We start from the raw sequence: 22,027 nt of genomic DNA, 5'->3' as shown, positions 1-22,027 counted from the left end.
CTTAGAACTACTTAAACCTAACTAACCTAGGGACATCACACACATCCATGCCCGAGGCAGGATTCGAACCTGCGACCGTAGCGGTCGCGCGGTTCCAGACTGAAGCGCCTAGAACCGCTCGGCCACTATGGCCGGCTGACCATTATGTAATACAGTTGAAATCTTCCCGCGTCTCGGGGCCTTTCGCAAGTATACCTCTTGCTGTTGTGATTTTTGAGTAGTGTATTTGCCATTAGTAGCTGAAATTTATAGCAGAACGTAATTAGTTTTCCTCTCTCATTCCTTCTACAAAGTACATATTCTCCTGTAAACTCTGTCTTCTATTCCTTCCCCTAGCACAGCATTCCAGCCCCCGTGATTATAAGAATACCGTTTCCCTCTACACAGTGAATTACCTCGTATATTTTCTCTATTTCTTCATCTTTCGCTTCTGACGTCGGCATGTATACTTGCACTGCTGCTGGTGACGTTGGTTTGCTGCCGATTCTGATGAGAACATCCCTGTCACTGAACTGTTCTGCCCTAACTTCCCATTCATAAAAAATCCTAGTCCCGTTATATCATTTTCTACTGCTGCTGATATTACACCATATTCGTCTGACCACGAATCCTTATCCGCTTTCCATTTCACTTCACCGCCTCCCCCCCCCCCCCCCCCCAGGCCCCCCCCTCCCCCACGCCCTCTCTTCCCCCTGTATGTAGAGTGAGTCTTTTCATTTCCCTTTTCAGATCCTCTAGTTTACATACCACGTTCAAACTTCTGTCATTCCACTCTCATATTACCTTGTGCTTCTTGTTTAATCTGTTTCTCATGGTTTCTTCCCCCCCTCCCCCCACCCAATACAGTCCTCTTCAGGCAATCCGAATGGGGGACTAATCCGAAACCTTTTGCCAATGGAGAGATCATCTTGATATTTTTTCAATTGCAGGCCACATGTCCTGTGACTACACATTACATTTCTTTACTGGGGTAGTTTCTAATGCCTTCTCCATCCTCATGACTTTGATCACTGCTGATTCTCCCGTCTCTTAGGGCTGTTTCCCACACCGAACCTAAGACGTTGCCACGAAATTGAATCCGCTCCTCCGTACTCTTTCACGAGGCCGTTGGGACAACGAAGTGACTCCTTGTACCGAAAGTTTTCAAAACTTTAGCAATGACTGGGATCGAATCCGAGACCTAAGGCACATGACTGTTAGTCAACGACTGTCGCCTTAGACCACGTTTATCACATAGGCCTCACCTCCCTCGTAAGCGATCAGTTTACTCCGGAAAGGGGCGCCTAGTACTTTGTCTGGTGACCTGTTATTAATATTGCATATATGTTTATAAATATTTTGCATACCAACTAAGATGGTGTCCATTTGCTTCTTCTTTATATTTCTCTTACTGTTAATATTGCTATTATGCTATAAAACTTCAAGGTTCTGTTTATGTTAGAAAAATATCCTACGTTTATGTATATAGAACAGTTTTGCTTTTTCTTCTCTCTTGCGCACATCGTGCAATCCGTTTCGAATTCGAGTCTCGTAATTCACAAACTCCACTACTTCTCTTGGTAGCTTCGCCCTGCTGCCGCACCTTCATTTGTAATTATCCATGCAAGTAAAAGTCGCTCTTTGTCTACGTCTAAGGCACCGGACATGAGGTTGCGTGGTGATGAACACACAGTAATGGTATTTGCAAGGTCGTGCTATCTGCGTTTACGTTTGCGCTAAAACGCTTGACGCGAGTGCCGGTTCAGCTCCTTCAACAATCGATCGTCGTCTTTTTTTTTTCCAAACTGCGTCTTACTTCGTGTGCAATGTATCCTGAATGTCAGTAAGACTCAGAACACCAATGAAAAATGAAATTGTATTGGTACCTCCCTACAAAGCTATTCGACGAGAAATTCCTTCCTTCGACGCTGTTTCGTCAACGAGGTGCAGCAACCGAAAATATTACCAATGAACCTTGCACACAGTCAAGGCTATGCACTGTAATTTATCTTCTTCTCAGGCTTAAACTGTATCGTAAGATCGGTCACCTCGAGCGCTCGTCTGAGCGACCCGCATACGCCTCAGTCTGCCTAATAGCTCGTACCTACTCCAGTACCCCTCTGCTACCATATCAAGTTGGACAGAGACTTTTTAGAGACTTATGAGGCGTTCTTGGAAGAAGAAGAAGAAGAAGAAGAAGAACGTAGAGAGTTTCCCATAGAAGGTCAATATCCACTTCGAGTTTCAATCCACTACAGAATAATTCATTCTGGAATCAAATACGATCCGAGAGCTTTACCAATATGGGTCACATATTTCATAGCTTGGCAGGTTCGTAACAAATGGCCCTTTACTTTACTGAATTATCCTCTCGCTGTATCAACTTTGCGTCTTCGACGTTTTGGAGCAGCTTTTTTATGCTTCAGTGTGTTTTTACTGCCTTTTTCCCCCTCATGGTATCATTAGGTAGTTTAAAAGTAGTTTCGGGCGCTGATAACCTTGCTGTTTAGTGCCCTCCGCCATAAATCATCACCAAAAGTATTTTCGACGTCGTGATTGTAGGACTATAAAGAGAGTGAACATGTTAGTTAGTACAATTGGGAAAGTCTCTATGAAGTTGGGAAAGCAGCAAACAGAGGTACTGGCTGAACTAAAACTGTGGCGGCAGATCCCGTGTAATACATGGTTATGTCTGTAGGTAAGAGCACTGTTCCGCAAAGGCAAGGTTTTGCTTCTAAGTACCTATCCGGAGATACAGGAAGTTGCAAACCCGTAATTAGCTGTTGTGACGATGTCTGTCAATATCAGCAAACCACTAGAGCAAACAGTGGCTGCTGGGGGTTCGTGCTCCACTTTCCGGCAAAGGCGGCGTGTCGAGAGACGGAAACAGTGTGCAGGTGGCGTAGCTCGCAACACGTTGCACCACGATGTGACGTCACGCCTCCAAAAGTTGTCTAGCTGTTCTTCCCGCCGACTACTGCGTTACACCATTTTTCACTTGTGCTGCATATGAAATTACTCCGTTGAAAAATGGCTCTGAGCACTATGGGACTCAACTGCTGAGGTCATTAGTCCCCTAGAACTTAGAACTAGTTAAACCTAACTAACCTAAGGACATCACAAACATCCATGCCCGAGGCAGGATTCGAACCTGCGACCGTAGCGGTCTTGCGTTTCCAGACTGCAGCGCCTTTAACCGCACGGCCACTTCGGCCGGCTTACTCCGTTGAAGAATAAATGGAATAAGTGAAAGAAACACTGAGGACAGTAATAAAAGAGCGAGAAGAGCGGATAGAATCGGTAAGGTTCGCTGACAGGTACTCTAGCCGAAAGTGAGACGGGTTTAAAACTGCCACACGTAATTGATAGTCACACATTGGCTACAATGTGTAACAGAAATACAGATGAAGCCTTACCGGCATACAAACCCTTTGACAGTCAAAACAGGTAAAATGATTGAGGAACCTACCATCTTGTCTACTGAGGCATCTAGGAACAGCTAGCTTTGAAAGGAGAAGTAGATGGCAAAAATAACAAACACTGGAATGTGTAAGATAAGTTATCGAGATTGTCAATGCCAATTAAATTCACCAACAGCGGTGTAACTTAAGATGATATTTTATTTTATTTTGAAAGCTACTATTTTCAGCATTTCATTGTGCAGTCCTCAGGTGACATATGCATCTCTCCAAATAAACGAAGATGTCATATACAGGGTGAAAAGTATTTAAACCGACAAACTCTGGGAGGTTGTAGGGGACATCAAAACAAATAATTTTCCCTGATGTAATTTTTTCTCATGAGGATTATTTAAACCGGTGGAGGCCGTATTACGCTCTTTAGTTGTTAGAGGCCGTATTACGATCTTCGGTTGTTAGAGGGCGTATTACGCTCTTCAGTTGTAGGCAACTGCTGTCCACCAGTGTAGTAGTGCATTGTCTCTGTTTACTAATGGAGCGATACACCTGGAGTGAGTACACTGATATGGTTGGTGCGAACTACGTAGCGCACCACAGCGGACGAGCTCCACAGCGAGTTTATCGACAACAATATCCTAATCGCCGTATCCCGCATCATACGACCTTTGCTGCTGTGTACCAACGTCTGCATGAGACCGGGTCATTTAGCAGATCACCTGGACAGGGACGCCGTCGCACGGTAAGAGCGCTGCAATTTGAGGAAGCTGTCTTGCAGCATGTGGAGCGGGATCCTTCAATCAGCACTCGTGCAATTGCACGTAACATGGGGACGAATCAGAGGAATGTAAGAGCAGTCCTTTGAGAGCAATTGTTACGTCCATTTCACTTACAGCGTGTCTACAACCTGGAACCAGTTGATTATTCACCCAGAGCATTGCCAGAATTGCTGGAAGACGTCCCGCTCCCTAAAAGACAATGCATTGTGGTTCCTGCATGACGTGGAGCCGGCACATTTCAGTCGTCGTGTGCGTCGATTCCTGGACCGACGGTTCCCAGATTGGCAGAGGTGGTCCTGTACCATGGCCTGCTCGATCCCCAGATATGTCCCCTCTGGACTTTTTTGTTTGGGGAGAGATGCGCAACCTTGTTTACGAAACTCCTGTTGCATCAGAAGAGGATCTGGTTGCCCTGATAGTAGTAGCGGCAGGAACAATTCAGGACACTCCCGGGGTTTTTGCCCGTGTCAGACAGAACATGATCCGACAGTCAATGGAGGCATTTTTGAAAGTCTACTGTAATTGAAATTGGGTTGTGTTAATGTGTTGTCTCTTGGCCATAAAAAATAGAAAAGTGTTTGTTGATTTAATTAATTTGCCGTCAAAGAAATCTTCCTCTACAGGTTTAAATACTCCTCATAGGAAAAAATTGCATTTGCGAAAAATATTTGTTTTGATGTCCCCTACAAACTCCCAGAGTTTGTCGGTTTAAATACTTTTCACCCTGTACACCCATAAGTCACTTTCTGCGTATGACATCTTCGATTATTTGGAGAGATGAATATGGGGCCTGAAGATGGCACAATGAAATGCTGAAACTGGTAGCCTTCAAAATAAAATAAAATAAAATAAAATAAAATAACATCTTAAGTTACGCGGCGGCTAGTGGAGGTCACTCACATTGACAATTACTTGACCAGCCGATGTACCCTGTCCATAAACGACCAACAGAGAGTGGAGTTATCGAGATTGTCGCATGCTGAAGGTATTTATTTATAGAAAGTAGCACATGATACGAAGACACGCATCACACTATCACACTAGTTGCAACAGTGATGAAAAAATGGTTCAAATGGCTCTGAGCACTATGGGACTTAACATCTGTGGTCATCAGTCCCCTAGAACTTAGAACTACTTAAACCTAGCTAACCTAAGGACATCACACACATCCATGCCCGAGGCAGGATTCGGACCTGCGACCGTAGCGGTCACGCGGTTCCAGACTGAAGCGCCTAGAACCGCACGGCCACACCAGCTGGCACAACAGTGATGAGTCACAGTACAAGCCTGCTTATAAATATGGCGCTACACCCTCTCTGGCCTGGACGCATGACCTGGTTTGGTTGTGGAGGATGTCATAAATCAGTTGGATCCTCTCCGGAGACAAACTGGCCCACCAGTGTATTAACTGCTCCTTGATATTCTAGCTTCTGGCACTGAGGCAGAGTTGACACCTGAGGAGGTCCTACACATGTTCCACTGGGGACAGATCTGGGGATCTCACTACTCTTGTGCCTCGACATCAGGCAGACAGTTCGCAATGACACGTGCTATGTGTGGACGCGCATTATCCTATTGGAAAATGACACCACAATACTGTCGCTGTGCCTGTCAGAGTTCCTTCAGTCGTCACTGCCTGACGTCATACCCGATGGTTTCCCATACCATGTCGTCAGGAGTGACACTGTTGTGTCTCTCCAAAACACTGGAAAAATGGGGTCTCTCCCCTGGTCAAATGGGGCCAATCCTCTGGTCAACGGCACAATCGCCGACGGTGGTTATCCGGAAGACGGCAGAACCGTACTTCACTGCATCAGCAGTCCATTCTCCCCAGTCACAGCACCACTCCATGCGCAGTCGTCTGAGTTATGTTAACAGCAGCCTACGGATGTCACTGTTATTCCTTAGGCCGGCAGCTGTTAGGAACCCAAGGAAATTCTGGTCTTACGTAAAATCGGTAAGCGGGTCGAAGGCTTCCATCCAGTCACTCACTGGTCAGCCTGGCCTGGTAACGAAAGACAGCAAAATGAAAGCTGAAATTTTAAATTTAGCATTCGAGAAATCTTTCACGCAGGAAGATCGTACAAACATACCGCCGTTTGAGTCTCGTACAGATTCCCGTATGGAGGACATAGTGATAGACATCCCTGGGGTTGTGAAGCAGCTGAATGGGTTGAAAATAAATAAATCGCCAGGTCCTGATGGGATTCCAATTCGGTTTTACAGAGAGTACTCTACTGCATTGGCTCCTTACTTAGCTTGCATTTATCGCGAATCTCTTGCCCAATCTAAAGTCCCGAGCGATTGGAAAAAAGCGCAGGTGACGCCTGTATATAAGAAGGGTAGAAGGACGGATCCTCAAAATTACAGACCAATATCCTTAACATTGGTTTGTTGCAGGATTCTCGAACATATTCTCAGTTCGAATATAATGAATTTCCTTGAGACAGAGCCGGCCGGAGTGGCCGCGCGGTTAAAGGCGCTTCAGTCTGGAACCGCGCGACCGCTACGGTCGCAGGTTCGAATCCTGCCTCGGGCATGGATGTGTGTGATGTCCTTAGGTTAGTTAGGTTTAAGTAGTTCTAAGTTCTAGGGGACTTATGACCACAGCAGTTGAGTCCCATAGTGCTCAGAGCCATTTGAACCTTGAGACAGAGAAGTTGCTGCCGTGCATCAGCACGGCTTTAAAAAGCATCACTCCTGCGAAACGCAACTCGCCCTTTTTTCACATGATATCTTGCGAACCATGGATGAAGGGTATCAGACGGATGCCATATTCCTTGACTTCCGGAAAGTGTTTGACTCGGTGCCCCACTGCAGACTCCTAACTAAGGTACGAGCATATGGGATTGGTTCCTAAGAATGTGACTCGAAGACTTCTTAAGTAATAGAACCCAGTACGTTGTCCTCGATGGTGAGTGTTCATCGGAGGTGAGGGTATCATCTGGAGTGTCCCAGGGAAGTGTGGTAGGTCCGCTGTTGTTTTCTACCTACATTAATGATCCTTTGGATAGGGTGGATAGCAATGTGCGGCTTTTTGCTGATGATGCTGTGGTGTACGGGAAGGTGTCGTCGTTGAGTGACTGTAGGAGGATACAAGATGACTTATACAGGATTTGTGATTGGTGTACAGAATGGCAGCTAACTCTAAATATAGGTAAATATAAATTAATGCAGATGAATAGGAAAAAGAATCCTGTAATGTTTGAATACTCCATTAATAGTGTAGCGCTTGACACAGTCACGTCAATTAAATATTTGGGCGTAACATTTCAGAGCGATATGAAGTGGGACAAGCATGTAATGGCAGTTGTGGGGAAGGCGGATAGTCGTCTTCGGTTCATTGGTAGAATTTTGGGAAGATGTGGTTCCTCTGTAAAGGAGACCGCTTATAAAACACTAATACGACCTATTCTTGAGTACTGCTCGAGCGTTTTGGATCCCTATGAGGTCGGATTGAGGGAAGACATAGAAGCAATTCAGAGGCGGGCTGCTAGATATGTAACTGTTAGGTTTGATCATCACGCGAATGTTACGGAAATGCTTCAGGAACTCGGGTGGGAGTCTCTGGAGGAAAGGAGGCGTTCTTTTCGCGAATCGCTACTCAGGAAATTTAGACAACCAGCATTTGAGGCTGACTGCAGCACAATTTTACTGCCGCCATCTTACATTTCGCGGAAAACCACAAAGATAAGATAAGAGAGATTAGGGCTCGTACAGAGGCATCTAGGCAGTCATTTTTCCCTCGTTCTGTTTGGGAGTGAAACAGAGAGAGACGATGCTAGTTGTGGTACGAGGTACCCTCCACCACGCACCGTATTGTGGATTGCGGAGTATGTATGTAGATGTAGATGTAGGGTCTGGTCAACAGTGCCAGGTTACACAGAATACAGCAGGGAGTCCATCACTTGTTCTCGGACGGCAGGCGCAGATATGAAGGACTTGCAAAGCGCTTGGCGCACAGTACGGCGTTTCACCCTTGTGGTAGTCAGATATGGTCGACTGTAGCCTTGACGACGAGTATGCCTGCCTGCCCTCACGCAGCCATGCGGTCCAACACTGGGCCACTGTCACACCGGAATGCTCCAAAAATCTGGTTGTTGCACAATGTGATCAGCTCGCCAAATGGAGACCCACAATGGAGCCGCTTTCAAACTCTTTTTAGCGCGGTATGTCCGTGTCCTTCACTGAGGTCACTTAGCATTCTGACGCTGTTCATGTCCCTTATATACCCTGCCACCACTGTTAACAACACTAAACACAAACAACATTAATGCACTCTAGTAACTAGTCCACATCTCACAGAGAATTGCAACTCTAATCATTTACATACCCGCCGATGATGAATACATGCAGGAATCTACGTCGACATCCGACTGTGTCTTCTGGATTCTTCACTTTTTTGTCAGGCAATGTCGTCCGCAGATACTGGTCAGTAAAAATAAATGACGGTGCCGTCGTGTTGTAATATTTCACAACGTTTCGGTCACTGCTACAAGCCTCGCTTGTTTACCGAGAATCTTTTTAGTGAAACTGTCAAAAAGATTCATTTTAGAGCTCAGCTGTATTTCACACAAGCTCGAATCAGCGATTACTTAGATTCTACATCTTCCCAAATTGATAATTCCTTGTTCCCACGCAACGGATCATATTACAGAGACGAGCTGCCAGTAAACAAAGGCTGTGGATTTCAAATGTGACTATGGCTGTGTATACGAAGTACTTACACCGTACTAAGATAGCGTGACACACTTGTTGACAAGCATCTTCGGGCAAACAAAGAAATCTACATGGCAAAAGTCATTGTTAGCATGTAAGCGTGGACAACGGCTGCTTGTTTAATTTTCTTTTACTTTTTCATACTTATTCAGAGGACCAGTTTTGGGAATTACCGCTCTTCATCTGCGGCTAGCTAACAGACCAATTTTATAACGTTAATAAATTTTGTGAATTCCCAGAATGTACTTGCACCACATACAGTCAAAGGGTATAGAAATGCAACATCGATGTACTTATGCCGTACGGAGTGGCTGCGCGGTTTGAGGCGCCATGTCACGGATTGCGCGTCCTCTCCCGCGAGAAGTTCGAGTCCTCCCTCGGGCATGGGTGTGTGTGTTGCTCTTAGCATAAGTTATTTTAAGCAGTGCTTAAGTCTAGCGACTGATGACCTCAGCAGAAATTAGACCCTTAGAAATTCACACACATTTATGTGCTTCCTTATTACAGCCCATTGGGAAAATACAAAATGGGCAAGTAAGTCAAAGATAAAGTCGAAGCAGATAAAACCAGTGAGGAAAGTAAAAATTTAAAAACATAAAGTAAATCTTGTTCGTAAGTATGGAAAGCGTGTGACAGACGTTGTAAGTCAAGTATGTAGCGTCAAATTAAGTACGTAACATAAGATAATTAGTCATGTGATTAGGCAAATTTTTGTATTGGAAGCAGTTAAATAAGGTCAATTAACGATTCTGTCTGAATACCGAATGACCATTTACCTCGCAAGCACGACTTCCTGTATGTTGCTATAGCAGAGAACCTGCTACAAAGTGATCAGACAGAGAATATTATGGCTCGCATTCAGCAAAGTAAGCATCGTGCTACGAGACACGAATGGTGTCAGTTTCCAGTGCCGCGTCCGTCAATGGAACTGGGGAGAGCTTCCGGCTGGCAGTCTCTCATATTCCACAAGACAGCTAGTGAAATATAAATATGCATGTAGATGATCGTCTACAACGTCATTGGTACTATACTCCACTGACTACTGTAGTTAACGAATAAGGTAAATGTGAATGAAGAGTAATGTCTCCATCAGTAGCTTTCAAACAGAGAGTTACCTATTTCACTGTACCATTTTCTGGTGTTTACCATGTCTCCACGAAGATAATTATTCGTTTATATATGCAGTTGCTTCTGATTTACCTTTCGGAAGCTAGTTCTCTTTAATTCAGACTTTTTCATATTTCTGAGATAGTATTAGTTGCAAAAGGATTTGTATTCCTACTTTCTTCTAGTGGTTTATAATGGGTACGTGACACGCGGTCTGCTCGCTAACTTACGAGACAGAGAGCCGAGCCAGATCCGAATGGAATCTCCCAGATGAAATCTACACACCGCATTAGTGAACAATACTTAAAACTCAAAATATATAAAAAAAAACATTTTTTTAGAAACTAGTATAACGTACCATAGTTCGTAATTTTACTACTGCCGTAAGGCACGTCGTGAGAAGTAAACAATTAGGTCCACTGCAACCAGAGAAATCGTTGGCCCAACGCACTACCAACAGAATACACCGTTATCAAAAGGCTAACAGCTGTTACTCATAGCTGTTAGAGTATCTTTTTAAATGGAATGTTGAATATACTTATCCGGTGGTTCTTATAATTAGATCCCAATTAAACGATAATGTATCTCTTAATTCGAAAACTATCTACACTTTCTCCTATTATATTTATATTGTAACTGAACGCCTCAGCGCGTACCCTGTTTAGTGACTGGAAACATCAGCTCGTGGACGCACAGTGGCCGTCTTGCGGTGGGTGTTATCATGCTGGTAGTGCATTTTGAACGCCTTCACAATACTGATATTTGCAATGTACCCATATCGCTCACGTCCCACAATGAGCCATATTATATTAGTTGGATAAGGAGCTATGATACGTAATCATATCTTTATTTAAAATTTTTAACCAGTTTTTTCATATCTTGTGTTTTCACCAATGTGAGTCCCCTTACTGATAACCCTTCTCTCTACATTTTTATTTATCTGAAATCGTTGTTCAACAACTGAATCGATTATGTAACTGCTTGTTTGTATTGAGAACATAAGGGAACTTAAGGTAAACCACTTTTTTTTTTCGAAAATGAAAGATTGCACTTGCTTTCAGGAAGAAACACAAGAATTCAACTTCATAGATTTCACGAAATCAGATGAATCGGTTGATTATAAAAGGGTACAGTTCTACATACTACTTAGTAGTCGCACCCATTAGTTCAACCAGACTTAAACGCACAATGAGGTAACAGAGTACTAGCACACAGCAATCCAAAATTTGGTGATTTATCGCGCCAGAACAGGGATGCGGTCTTGATATTTTTGCGTAGGCTGTAACTAATACATTACATGTGCACTCCACATGTATTATCGTGCTAAGCTGAGATCTTTCGCAGTTATTTCTGCTTAAAGCACAAGATATTGCGATTAACGACATGGTGTCGGCCATATTGGATGAAATTAATCTCATCGTCGAGACGATAGCAACAAAGAAATGCTGCTCCGTGGGACCTGTTTTTAAACATGCAAATGACTTAGAACTGTTGTCGCACAATGGTTATCACTAAACACAATGTCTCCATGATGGACGAGGTATGACGTGCAGAGTATTGGCGCACACACTGAAATAGCAGCCAGGTAAGAGACTACTTCCTACGTTTACGTTATTCTTCAGGAATACAGGGCCTCCATGTACATAACAGGTACAATCACATCTGTCATTACACATTTCCTTGATAATGGGGAGCTACCTGTGTTGTCTTTATTGCCTCAATCGATAATGTCGTTATCAGCTGCAGGTGTTTGTAAGCCTTACGAAGTGATTAATCTAATCAGTGCCGCGATAGTATAAAGCAGTAATTTCTGTAAATGTGAAGCAAGTGAGTATTTCAGAGTTTTTCCCACTTTGCATATTTCCCAGAAGTGACAGACAGATCAAATTTCTAGTGTATAGAACTACTAGAGAAAATTGCGAACCGTTTCAAAAAAATCTAAAAAATGTCGAAAGCCAACAGAGAAATAGAGACTCGCGTAGAGGCATTAAGCTCCAATGACCATGTTTACGAACGGAGGTAGTTAGATGTGATGATCAATGTGAGTTATCTCTGTATATTTAACAATACTGTAACGATGTAGGTTCTAGAAAAGTGTAAAACTAATAACTGCGTTTGGATATGCAGTTTATCACTCTCGACCGGGACGAATCAATTCATAGCACCGAAGCACGGTAATATAAAGTAGAGCAATTTTATTACGTTTTTGTATTTGGTCTTTGACAATTACTGTTAAAGGTTCAGTTTATCTATATTCTAAATAAGCAATGTGAATTGTAGGATTCGATTCAATGGCGGAATACTGGGAAACAGCAATTTATTTTCAGATTGCAATAGTGGGGGATATCGAACATATACTACTTCACAAAACTATTAAAATTGCTAAGGGTCTTGTTTTTATAGCTTCAACTGTGTAATTACGCTGCTACAATTTTCAACAAAATTGGTCATCTCAGAGTTAATGGGAGAGAACTGAGAGTGACGCTAGAAATTTGTATACTTACTGCTTTGAAATTTGATACAGTTTGAGTCCATATAAGTCTGAGTACATTTCTTCCTTAACTCAAACCATTTCTGCACCTAGTTTTTCTTAAGGTCCGCCATTTCTTGTCTTCCGGTAGAACGCAAGAACCTATCTACAGTAAACGGCACACCCGCTGCCACTGAGAAGAACGATTTTGAAGAAACTTGGCACAGCACAAGAACTGCAGTCGTACTGCATCGCGCACCAATTCCCACGACGAATAGGTTCAAATGGCTCTGAGCACTATGGGACTTAACTTCTAAGGTCATCAGTCCCCTAGAACTTAGAACTACTTAAACCTAACTAACCTAAGGACATCACACTCATCCATGCCCGAGGCAGGATTCGAACCTGCGACCGTAGCGGTCACGCGATTCCAGACTGAAGCGCCTAGAACCGCTCGGTCACACAGGCCGGCCCCACGACGAATAGCTCCATAGCAATACGCGCAGTCTTGGATCTTTTGCGTCGGCTTAGTAAACCCACCATATCTAAGCGACCACCTTACAAAATCCTAAAAAACCTGTTTTTGAGGCGCATTATATGGATACTAGTAACCGTAACTTTCCCCTCCCCTCCCCTTTTATTTCAATTATGGAACTCCCACGTACAAAACATCGGTTTCACACAAGTTTCACTATAAGTATCGCATAGTGATATAGTTTTGCCGGTACATTCAGTGCTATATGTACCTACATGCAGGTGGTATCTGCAAATCTATTGAGAATAAACCTAGTACTAAAGAAATAATAAATTAAAACGCTATACCTGATGCTGCAGTTGTACCGCATGAACAGCGAAAATATAGTAAGTGATAAACTTTTTTCTTTCCATTTTTCTGTGGGAGACGTCACCGAGAAAAAGTGTTTCAAAATGGTTCAAATGGCTCTGAGCACTATGGGACTTAACAGCTATGGTCATCAGTCCCCTAGAACTTAGAACTACTTAAACCTAACTAACCTAAGGACATCACACAACACCCAGCCATCACGAGGCAGAGAAAATCCCTGACCCCGCCGGGAATCGAACCCGGGAACCCGGGCGTGGGAAGCGAGAACGCTACCGCACGACCACGAGATGCGGGCTAAAAAGTGTTTAAAAGGGTTGAAACTATGTATAAAGTTGATAGAAGTCACTAAGTCCTCTCATTCTCAAATGCTGGGTGATTAGAGGCTGCGTAATTTGCGCGCAGTGACTCGGTGCTGCCTGAAGTTATAATCACAGTTTCTGGCTGTAATACTCGTTTGACTGTATTAAACCTATAAAATAAATTAATACCTCTTACTGAGTAGACACCAAATAAAAATTTAAAATTTTGAAATTCGGTCAACAATTATACGAAATGCTGAAAATCAAATTTTGGTTGCCCCTGGAACTGGGACCGTTACCCAGGTTAATCGTTTAGTAATATAGGTTCTACAGCCCCCTACCCTGTGCTTTAGAATATGCAATAAACAAAAAAATTAGCCTAATAGCTTGCTCAGAGCCCTATAAACTACAATCAGCGACGCAGTCTATCCGTGGACTGGATGGTAAGAAACTATGTTTACATACATACTCCGCATGTTATTGTGGAGTTAATGGCGAAAGGTAGGTACATTGTGCCAGTATTACCAATATACTCTCCTATTTTATCTGCGTGCTGAGCAAGGAAAGAATGACTGTGTATGCATCCGTACGTAATCTCATCTGTCTTATGACGCCCACGCGAGACAGACAATGGTGGCAGCATGATGTTCTTCGAATACAGCAGGTTCTCCAAATTTACAGGACAAATGGCACAAATTTAAGGGTTGTCTGTTTAAGTAAATAGCTAGGGTTGCAGTTTCTAACGACTTAAACTGGAAACTTTACACAGGAAATGCTGTTGTGAAGGCCAATCAGAGACTGCTTTTTATGGGCAGAATACTTAGAAGCTGCAAGCAATCCACTACAGATACTGACCACACTACGCTTGTTCCTCCTGTTCCGGATTATCCCAGACAGGATTGACGGACGACATCGAAAAAGTTCAAAGAAGTACAGCTCGTTCCGTATTATCGCGAAAGAGGGAAGAGTGCGTCATTGATACGATAAGGAAGTTAGGGTGGCAGACATTAAAAGAAAAGAGTTTCTCGTTATGGTGAGATCTTTTCTCGAAACATTAATCAGCAACTTTTCTGCCCCAAAAGTCAAAATATTTTGTTGGCTCCCACCTACACTGGGAGAAACCAGCAACGTTACGAAACAAGAGAAATCAGGTATCTCAAGGAAGATTTAGGTGTTCGTTTTTTGCACTTGCTTTTCGATAGTTGGACACAACAGAAATAGTTTGAAAAAGGTTTCGTGCACCCTCCGCCATACACTGAAATATGAATTGCAGAATAATAAATGTAGGTGCAGATATAGATGCACCCAACAGGGTCTCGGGAGAAATACAACGTCTTTCTTGCAAAATTCCCTTTTAAGATCCCCAAGTATTTCTCTTCTACCTTGGTATAGGCTATACCTCCACGAAGAAGAATGAAAAAGGAAATTGAGGAAGTTAGATGACGATCAGTTTAGGTTTAGGAAAGGCAGGCAGTTTCGAGGTTGAGTTTGATAATGGAAGCATAACTTAAGAAAAATAGAGACATGTTTATAGAATTTGTCGACATGGAAAAAGCGTTCGACAACGTAAGATGGTGCAAGACGCTCGAAATTCTGAGAAAATAGGAACAAACCGTGGGGAAGATGGGCAATGTACAATATGTATAGGGACCAAGAGAGAACAATACGAATGGAGGACGAAAAACAAAATGCTCTGATTAAAAATGGTGTAAGACAAGGATGAAGTCTTAAGCCCCTGCTGTCAACATATACATCGAAGAAGTAATGACAAAAATTAAAAAAGAGGGTCACATATGGCATTAAAATTCGGGGTGAAAGGATATCATCGATAAATTCGCTATCCTTAGTAAAAGGGAGAAGCAATTGCATGACTTATTGAATGGAATGAACAGTCTAGCCAGCACACGCTATGGACCTAAACCAAAGAAAGATGAAAGTAATGAGTTGCGGAAATAGCATAAATGATAAACTTAAGATCAGAATTGGCACCACGAAGACGTACTGAAGGAATTCTTTTAGCTTGGGAGCAAAATACCAATAAGAGAGGAAGCAAACAGGACAAAAAAAAGGCAGACTAGCACAAGCAAACGGGGCATTCCGGTGACAAGAAGACTAATAATATCAAACATCGGTTTTTATTTGAAGAAAAGAATTTTTCCATTGTAGAGAAGTGAATAATAGTTGTGAGAAAACCTGAAAAGATCATCGAAGCGTTTGAAATGTGATGCTAAAGAAAGATGTTGAAAATTAGGTGAACTGATAAGAAGTGAGGAGGTTCTCCATAGATTCGACGAGGAGAGGAATATGTCGAGTACATTGACAAGAAGAAGGGAAAGGACGGAAGGATATGTGGTAAGACATAAACGCATAACTTACATCATTCTTGAGGGTGCTGTGTAGAGTAACAACTGTCCGGGAAGAGGCTGGGGTACATCCAGCAAATAGTTGGGTTCAAATGATACACTGATATGAAGAAGAAGGCACAAGAGTGGAATTCGTGGCGGACCGCATCAAACTAGTCTGAGGGCTGATTTAAAAAAAAACACCTTCCTGTTAAGATCGTAACAACGCGTCTTTGAATTCGCTGGTAGCTTGTTGTCATGCCTACTTCAAAAGGACTGTTAACACTGGAGCATCATTTGCACGTATTGTGTATCCACCACGCTGGGCATCAGGTCTACTCACATCTGGCGAGGACGGCTCTCCATCCAGTCAGCATGTTGGGGGCGAGACGTCGTCAGTCCGTTCCACAGTTCCTGAAGGTGCTGGCTGATGATGTGAATGGAGCGTGTGGTCGTGCACCGCGTCTCGGTACGTAGCCAGTTGTGTGGCAGGACGGCAGAGGGAGGCAGAATCGGGACGGTGTAGTCTGGTCACTCGGTTGACTCCGCCGCTACTGCAACCGCTGCCGCTGCCGCCGCCACCTGCGCACGCCGACACTCCAGACACGGGAGGCGGCGGCGCGCCGTCCTCCGCCTTTATATGCAGCCAGCCAGTCTGGAGTGGGGGCCCGGCCCGCTAGCGCGGAGGCGCGGCCTTCACGTGGTGCGCTGTGCAGATAGTGCGGGGCAAGTATTCAGCACACCTTGGCGCCACACAACATTGGCCCCAATCAACGTACCATGTCTTCAGCTCATTCCCAACACACACTGTCTGATCAGAAGTATTCGGACACTTATTAGTGGGCATTATTATAGTGTGTATTCACCCTTCGCCTTTAGGACGGCTAGAGCCCTGCTAGGGACAATTTCACGAAGGTATCTGCATATCTGTGGAGGCGTGGCCGTCCAGTCTTCCTCAAGGATCGAGACCTCAGAATGTTGTGGTGTTGGACACTGAGGTCTTTAGGAAGTTGGCGTTGCAACTCAATCCACTTAAGTTCAATTGCGTTCCGGTTGGGACTGTGGGCAGTGGCATCCTTCTGAATCTGCTTAGTGTATTCATCTCTTGGTCTCCCTCTACGATTTTTACCCTCCACGCTTCCCTGCAGTACTAAACTGGCGATCCCTTGATGCCTCAGAACGTGTCCTACCAACCGATCCCTTCTTTTAGTTAGGTTGTGCCACAAAGTCCTCTTCTCCCCAATTCTGTTCAGTACCTCCTCAATAGTTACGTCACCTACCCATCTAATGTTCAGCATTCTTCTGCAGCACCGCATTTCGAAAGCTTCTATTCTCTTCCTGTTAAACTATTTATCGTCCAAGTTTCATTTCCATACATGGCTACTAAGACTAAACTCCTCCCGCACAGGCCATGAAGGCCCAACGGTACCGACCAGCCGCCGTGTCATCCTCAGCCTACAGGCGTCACTGGATGCGGATATGGAAGGGCATGTGGTCAGCACACCGCTCTCCCGGCTGGAGCCGCTACTTCTCAATCAAGTAGCTTCTCAGTTTGCCTCACAAGGGCTGAGTGCACCTCGCTTGCCAACAGCGCTCGGCAGACCGGATGGTCGCCCAGCCAAGTGCTAGCCAAGCCCGACAGCGCTTAACTTCGGCGATCTAACGGGAACCGGTGCTACCACTGCGGCAAGGCCGTTGGCATACATGGCTACACTCCATACAAATACTTTGAGAAAAGGCTGCCTGACACTTATATCTATACTTGACGCTAACAAATTTCTCTTCTTCAGAAACGCTTTCCTTGCCATAGCCAGTTTACATTTTATATCCTCTCTGCTTCGAGCATCATCAGTTATTTTGCCCCCCAAATAGCAAAACTCATTTACTACTGTAAGTGTTCCATTTCCTAATCTCATTCCCTCAGCATCACCAGATTTAATTCGACTACATTCCATTATCCTCCAAACAGGAATCGTCTCCGAACTGATGTACTGAACGCAGTGTACAATGTTGTAAGATGTGTTCCTATCTTTTTGCATTTCGTGTTTTCTCAAGCACAATAAAGGGACCACACCATAAACACAGCAAACAGACCATAACATAAAGTGACCACTCTACACCTCACTGTTGGCACTCTACATGATGGCGGTTAACGTTCTCCAGACATTCGAGAAACTCAAAACCATCCATCGGATTGCCACAGGATATGTGATTCCATCGGATTGCCACAGGATATGTGATTCATCACTCAAAATCAGTCGTGTCTGGTCATCCACTTCCAGTGGTGGCGTTCTTTACACCACTTCAATTTACACTGGAAATGGAAATGAGCGTTTGGCGTCATTGGCCGGGTGTTCCCATGCGGGCCTTGGTGCAGGTCTTATTACGTTCGACGCCACATCGGGTGACCTGCACGCCGGATGGGGATGAAATGATGATGGAGACAGCACAACACCCAGTCCCTGCCGGCCGCGGTGGTCTAGCGGTTCTAGGCGCGCAGTCCGGAACCGCGCGACAGCTCGGGCATGGATGTGGGTGATATCCTTAGGTTAGTTAGGTTTAAGTAGTTCTAAGTTCTAGGGGACTGATGACCTCAGATGTTAAGTCCCATAGTGCTCAGAGCCATTTTGAACCCAGTCCCTGAGCGGAGAAAATCCCCGACCCAGCCGGGAATCGATCCCGGGCCCGTAGGAAAGGAATTCGTCACGCTGACCAGTCAGCTATCGGGGCGGACTCAAGTTCCACTTGGCATTGACTACAGAAATGCTTATGAGAAGCTGTACCCCACTCTTTTTAACTCCGTACACACAGTAATTGAGCCAGCTGGACTACTGGCAGCAGTTTGGAAGTCTCTGCTCATTCCATCCGCTGGTTTCATGTAATTTTTTTGCAACCACCGTCCTCAGTGCTCGACGGCCCCAATGAGTCGGTATACGAGGTCTATCTGGTCTTGATCTAGCTGTGGTTGTTCCTTTTGTTTTTCACTTCGCAGTCGATTTGGACAGCTTTAGAAGCTTTGAAATGTCCATTATGGGTTTGTTACTCAGGTGGCACCCAATGACTGTTCCACCTTCGAAGTCGCTGAACTTTCGTCATCGATCCATTATGCCGACACTGCTTTTCTACTGACAATGTGACACCCCACCTTCTTTTATATTGACGGGTCCACCTCTCGTGACATTCAGTAGTTAATTTCCCACTACACAGATATGGTGGGACACTTTTGATCGGGTATGTACAAAGTTTAATGTGCATTTAGTCCATTTTACACGAACGAGTTTCTGGTCCACATCCACTAGTCTTCGTAGTTGCGCTTCAAGTACTCGTGTCTGTTTAAGTCGGCTACCACATCGTGAGTGGCACATTGACGTCAGTGATCAGTTGACAGCACCGAGTGTGTAGTTCTGCAGTATGTTGCAGACTGTGCATGTGCAGGAACAGGGACTGCGGCTCCTCTCCTAACAATGGAATAAAACTGAACATTTATTATCCTCCTAGTATAATATGTAGTGGGCTTATATATAGAAACACATTCTTTTACAAGAGATTCTTATTAAATGTCTATCTACATATGTGAACCAGCGGAAAATGCTCCTATCGGATCACAGAAAAGCGGTCATTCCGCCTTCCTCACCAAATGTTTTCGCTAGCGAACATATCCGCTCTCTTTTAACGCACAACATTCCGAATCCTTTTACCTAGTCTCTCTCCTTAGGTAAGCCTTCATACTCAGCATCTACCTCCCATTGCCACTGTCCATTTATGTATCTCTCCCACTGTCTACTTTCTCTTCTATTGATTTACAGCATGTCCCATTGCCACTCTCTGCACCATACCTCGGCAGCTGAAAAATTTTGGAGAATCCAACTTTTCATTGTATTCACATGTTTAAAATTTCGGCCCAAAAAGGCGCTCTCCCCTATACCCATGTGTTAGTTTGCCAATCTGAGAGGTTCCAGACTTCCAAGTCTATGTACGGTCCCCAAGTGACCATTCTTACAATAAGTACTTTTGGTACCCAAATATCACAGTTTTTCGTGTGTATCTTGATAATGGATAAAGATATTCCAAAACGGAAAAATGGTGCTTCTAGGTGAATGTATAAAAAATGTACAGCTAAAATTTGAGCAGTTTGCTAAAGTTCATTACTTAGATAATTGCGGCCCACAGAACAAAAAGATTTCTGCGGTTTTCTGCTTAAGTGCGGTAATTTCGAACCTCTGGATCTTAGGAATTCGCCGGCCGGGGTGGCCGAGCGGTTCTAGGCGCTACAGTCTAGAACCGCGCGACCGCTACGGTCGCGGGTTCGAATCCTGCCTCGGGCATGGATGTGTGTGACGTCCTTAGGTTAGTTAGGTTTAAGTATTTCTAAGTTCTAGGGGACTGATACCTTAGCAGTTAAGTCCCATAGTGCTCAGAGACATCTGAAGCCATTTTTGATCTTGGTAATGGGCGATGATATCGAGAAGAGATTCGAAGTTCCCCGAGAATTTCACCTGAAGAACACGGTAAAAGTTTCAACGATATGCCATGAATATAAATTGCTGAAGTGACTATCGGCACGTTTCATAATTTTCATAACCAAAAATCATCGTTTTTCGGTGTTTTCGCAGGAACCCCAGACAAAAGAAGGTGCTTTTATGAGCCGCCTAATATCCACCTTAGACCACACCTAATGGAAAAGAACCAACCGATTTGCTCAGTTTGCCTGGACTGAAGGAAGTGTGCAATGTTTAAATTTTGACCCTGCACTGTAGGGTAGTTTCAGTATGCCAGTTATTCTGATAGCCACAAAATGGTCGCTAGGTCATGGGATTTACCGAACACTTGATCCCTTACCAATGTTATCAACAGAAACCTAGATATGATCGTCTGAAAAATCTCATTTCAACGCGCGGCATTCTGGAACGTGTTGCTACCGTGCACGGACCAACAAGTAAGCCATTCTCCTTTCCAATTTCACAGTGTGTATATCAAAATATTATTTAAAAATAGCATCATATAACTACAGATTGCAGGTGACATCGCAAATGACTTGGAAGAGCAGTTGAACGGAGTGGACAGCGTTTTGAAAGAGGTTATAGGCTGATCATCAGCAGAAGTAAAAAAAGGATAATGGAATTTAGTTGAATTAAAACAGGCGCTTAGGTCATGAGACTCTATTACTAAATGAGTTTTGCTATTTAGGCAGTGAAGTAACTCACGAAGGGCGAAGTAGAGACGATATAAAATGCAGACTGACAATAGCAAGGGAAGCATTTCTGAAAAAAATGAGAAAAAATTTGCATCGAATATAAGTGTTAGCAAGACTTTTCTGAAGATATTTGTGTGCACTGTAGCCTTGTATGGAAGTGGAACGTGGACGATAAACAGTAAAGATAAGAAGAGCACAGAAGCTTTTGAAACGTGGGGCTGCAGAAAAACGCTGGAGATTACATGCACGTGTCGGATAACTAATGAGAAGGTACTTCATCGAACAGGAAATAAAAGAAATTTGTGACACAAGTTGACGAAATCATTGATAGATTGTCAGAAAACAACAGGAGGTATCAAGGAAATGGAATGAGGTGGGCATGGCGATTTCACATACAATTTTATAACTCTGGGGTTCCGCACTGTCCTTTCTTCTAATTAATGCTTTCCATATCTTCTTTTCCTCATCGATTCTTTGGAGAACCTCCTCATTTCTCATCTAATCAGCCTACTTCACTTTAAACAATTTTGCTTAATGACACACCTCAAACGCTTTCGCGGTTTTCCTACAATCGATTAAACACTTTCTCAGAAACTTGTCAAATTAATTTTCTTTTATAAATTCCCAAATTCCCAACGGTATAAAACTGTGTGGGACATCACCCGAGAGTCCTAGCAAAGTGAAGGATGTTCCTTCGATGGAAAGTGTTGCCTTCGCGCCTATGTAGACAATACAGAATCTGCTTAAGGACGTCATGCGACATTAATTGCTGAGATATTGGTTGCTTACATTGACCAGCCAGAACATTATGACCACTGTCGATGTAAACCCGTCCAAGCGATAACAGCGTCACCAGACGAGGAATGACTGCTAGTCAG

At 43.9% G+C, this 22,027-nt stretch overlaps 1 protein-coding gene and 1 pseudogene across 2 annotated transcripts in view; both read right to left on the bottom strand.

The window, feature by feature from the left end:
• Positions 1-22,027, bottom strand: part of LOC126195089 (putative inorganic phosphate cotransporter) — a 378,205-nt gene that overhangs the window by 192,034 nt on the left and 164,144 nt on the right. Inside the window, exon 1 of one of the 2 annotated variants that reach the window (XM_049933552.1) lies at positions 16,299-16,483. The exons of the other annotated variant lie outside the window; for it this stretch is intronic. Coding sequence (XP_049789509.1) covers positions 16,299-16,332 — 34 coding nt within the window. The 5' untranslated portion in view covers positions 16,333-16,483. Of the gene's footprint in view, positions 1-16,298; positions 16,484-22,027 lie in introns of those variants that run through there. 2 annotated transcript variants of the gene reach the window in all.
• LOC126195892 (5S ribosomal RNA) lies at positions 17,538-17,655 on the bottom strand (annotated as a pseudogene).

The sequence above is a fragment of the Schistocerca nitens genome, chromosome 7 (genome assembly GCF_023898315.1).
Source record: "Schistocerca nitens isolate TAMUIC-IGC-003100 chromosome 7, iqSchNite1.1, whole genome shotgun sequence".
In the NCBI taxonomy this organism is placed as follows: domain Eukaryota; kingdom Metazoa; phylum Arthropoda; class Insecta; order Orthoptera; family Acrididae; genus Schistocerca; species Schistocerca nitens.
Note: the sequence above shows the minus strand (reverse complement) of the source record. Positions and strands in the feature narration are given on the sequence as shown.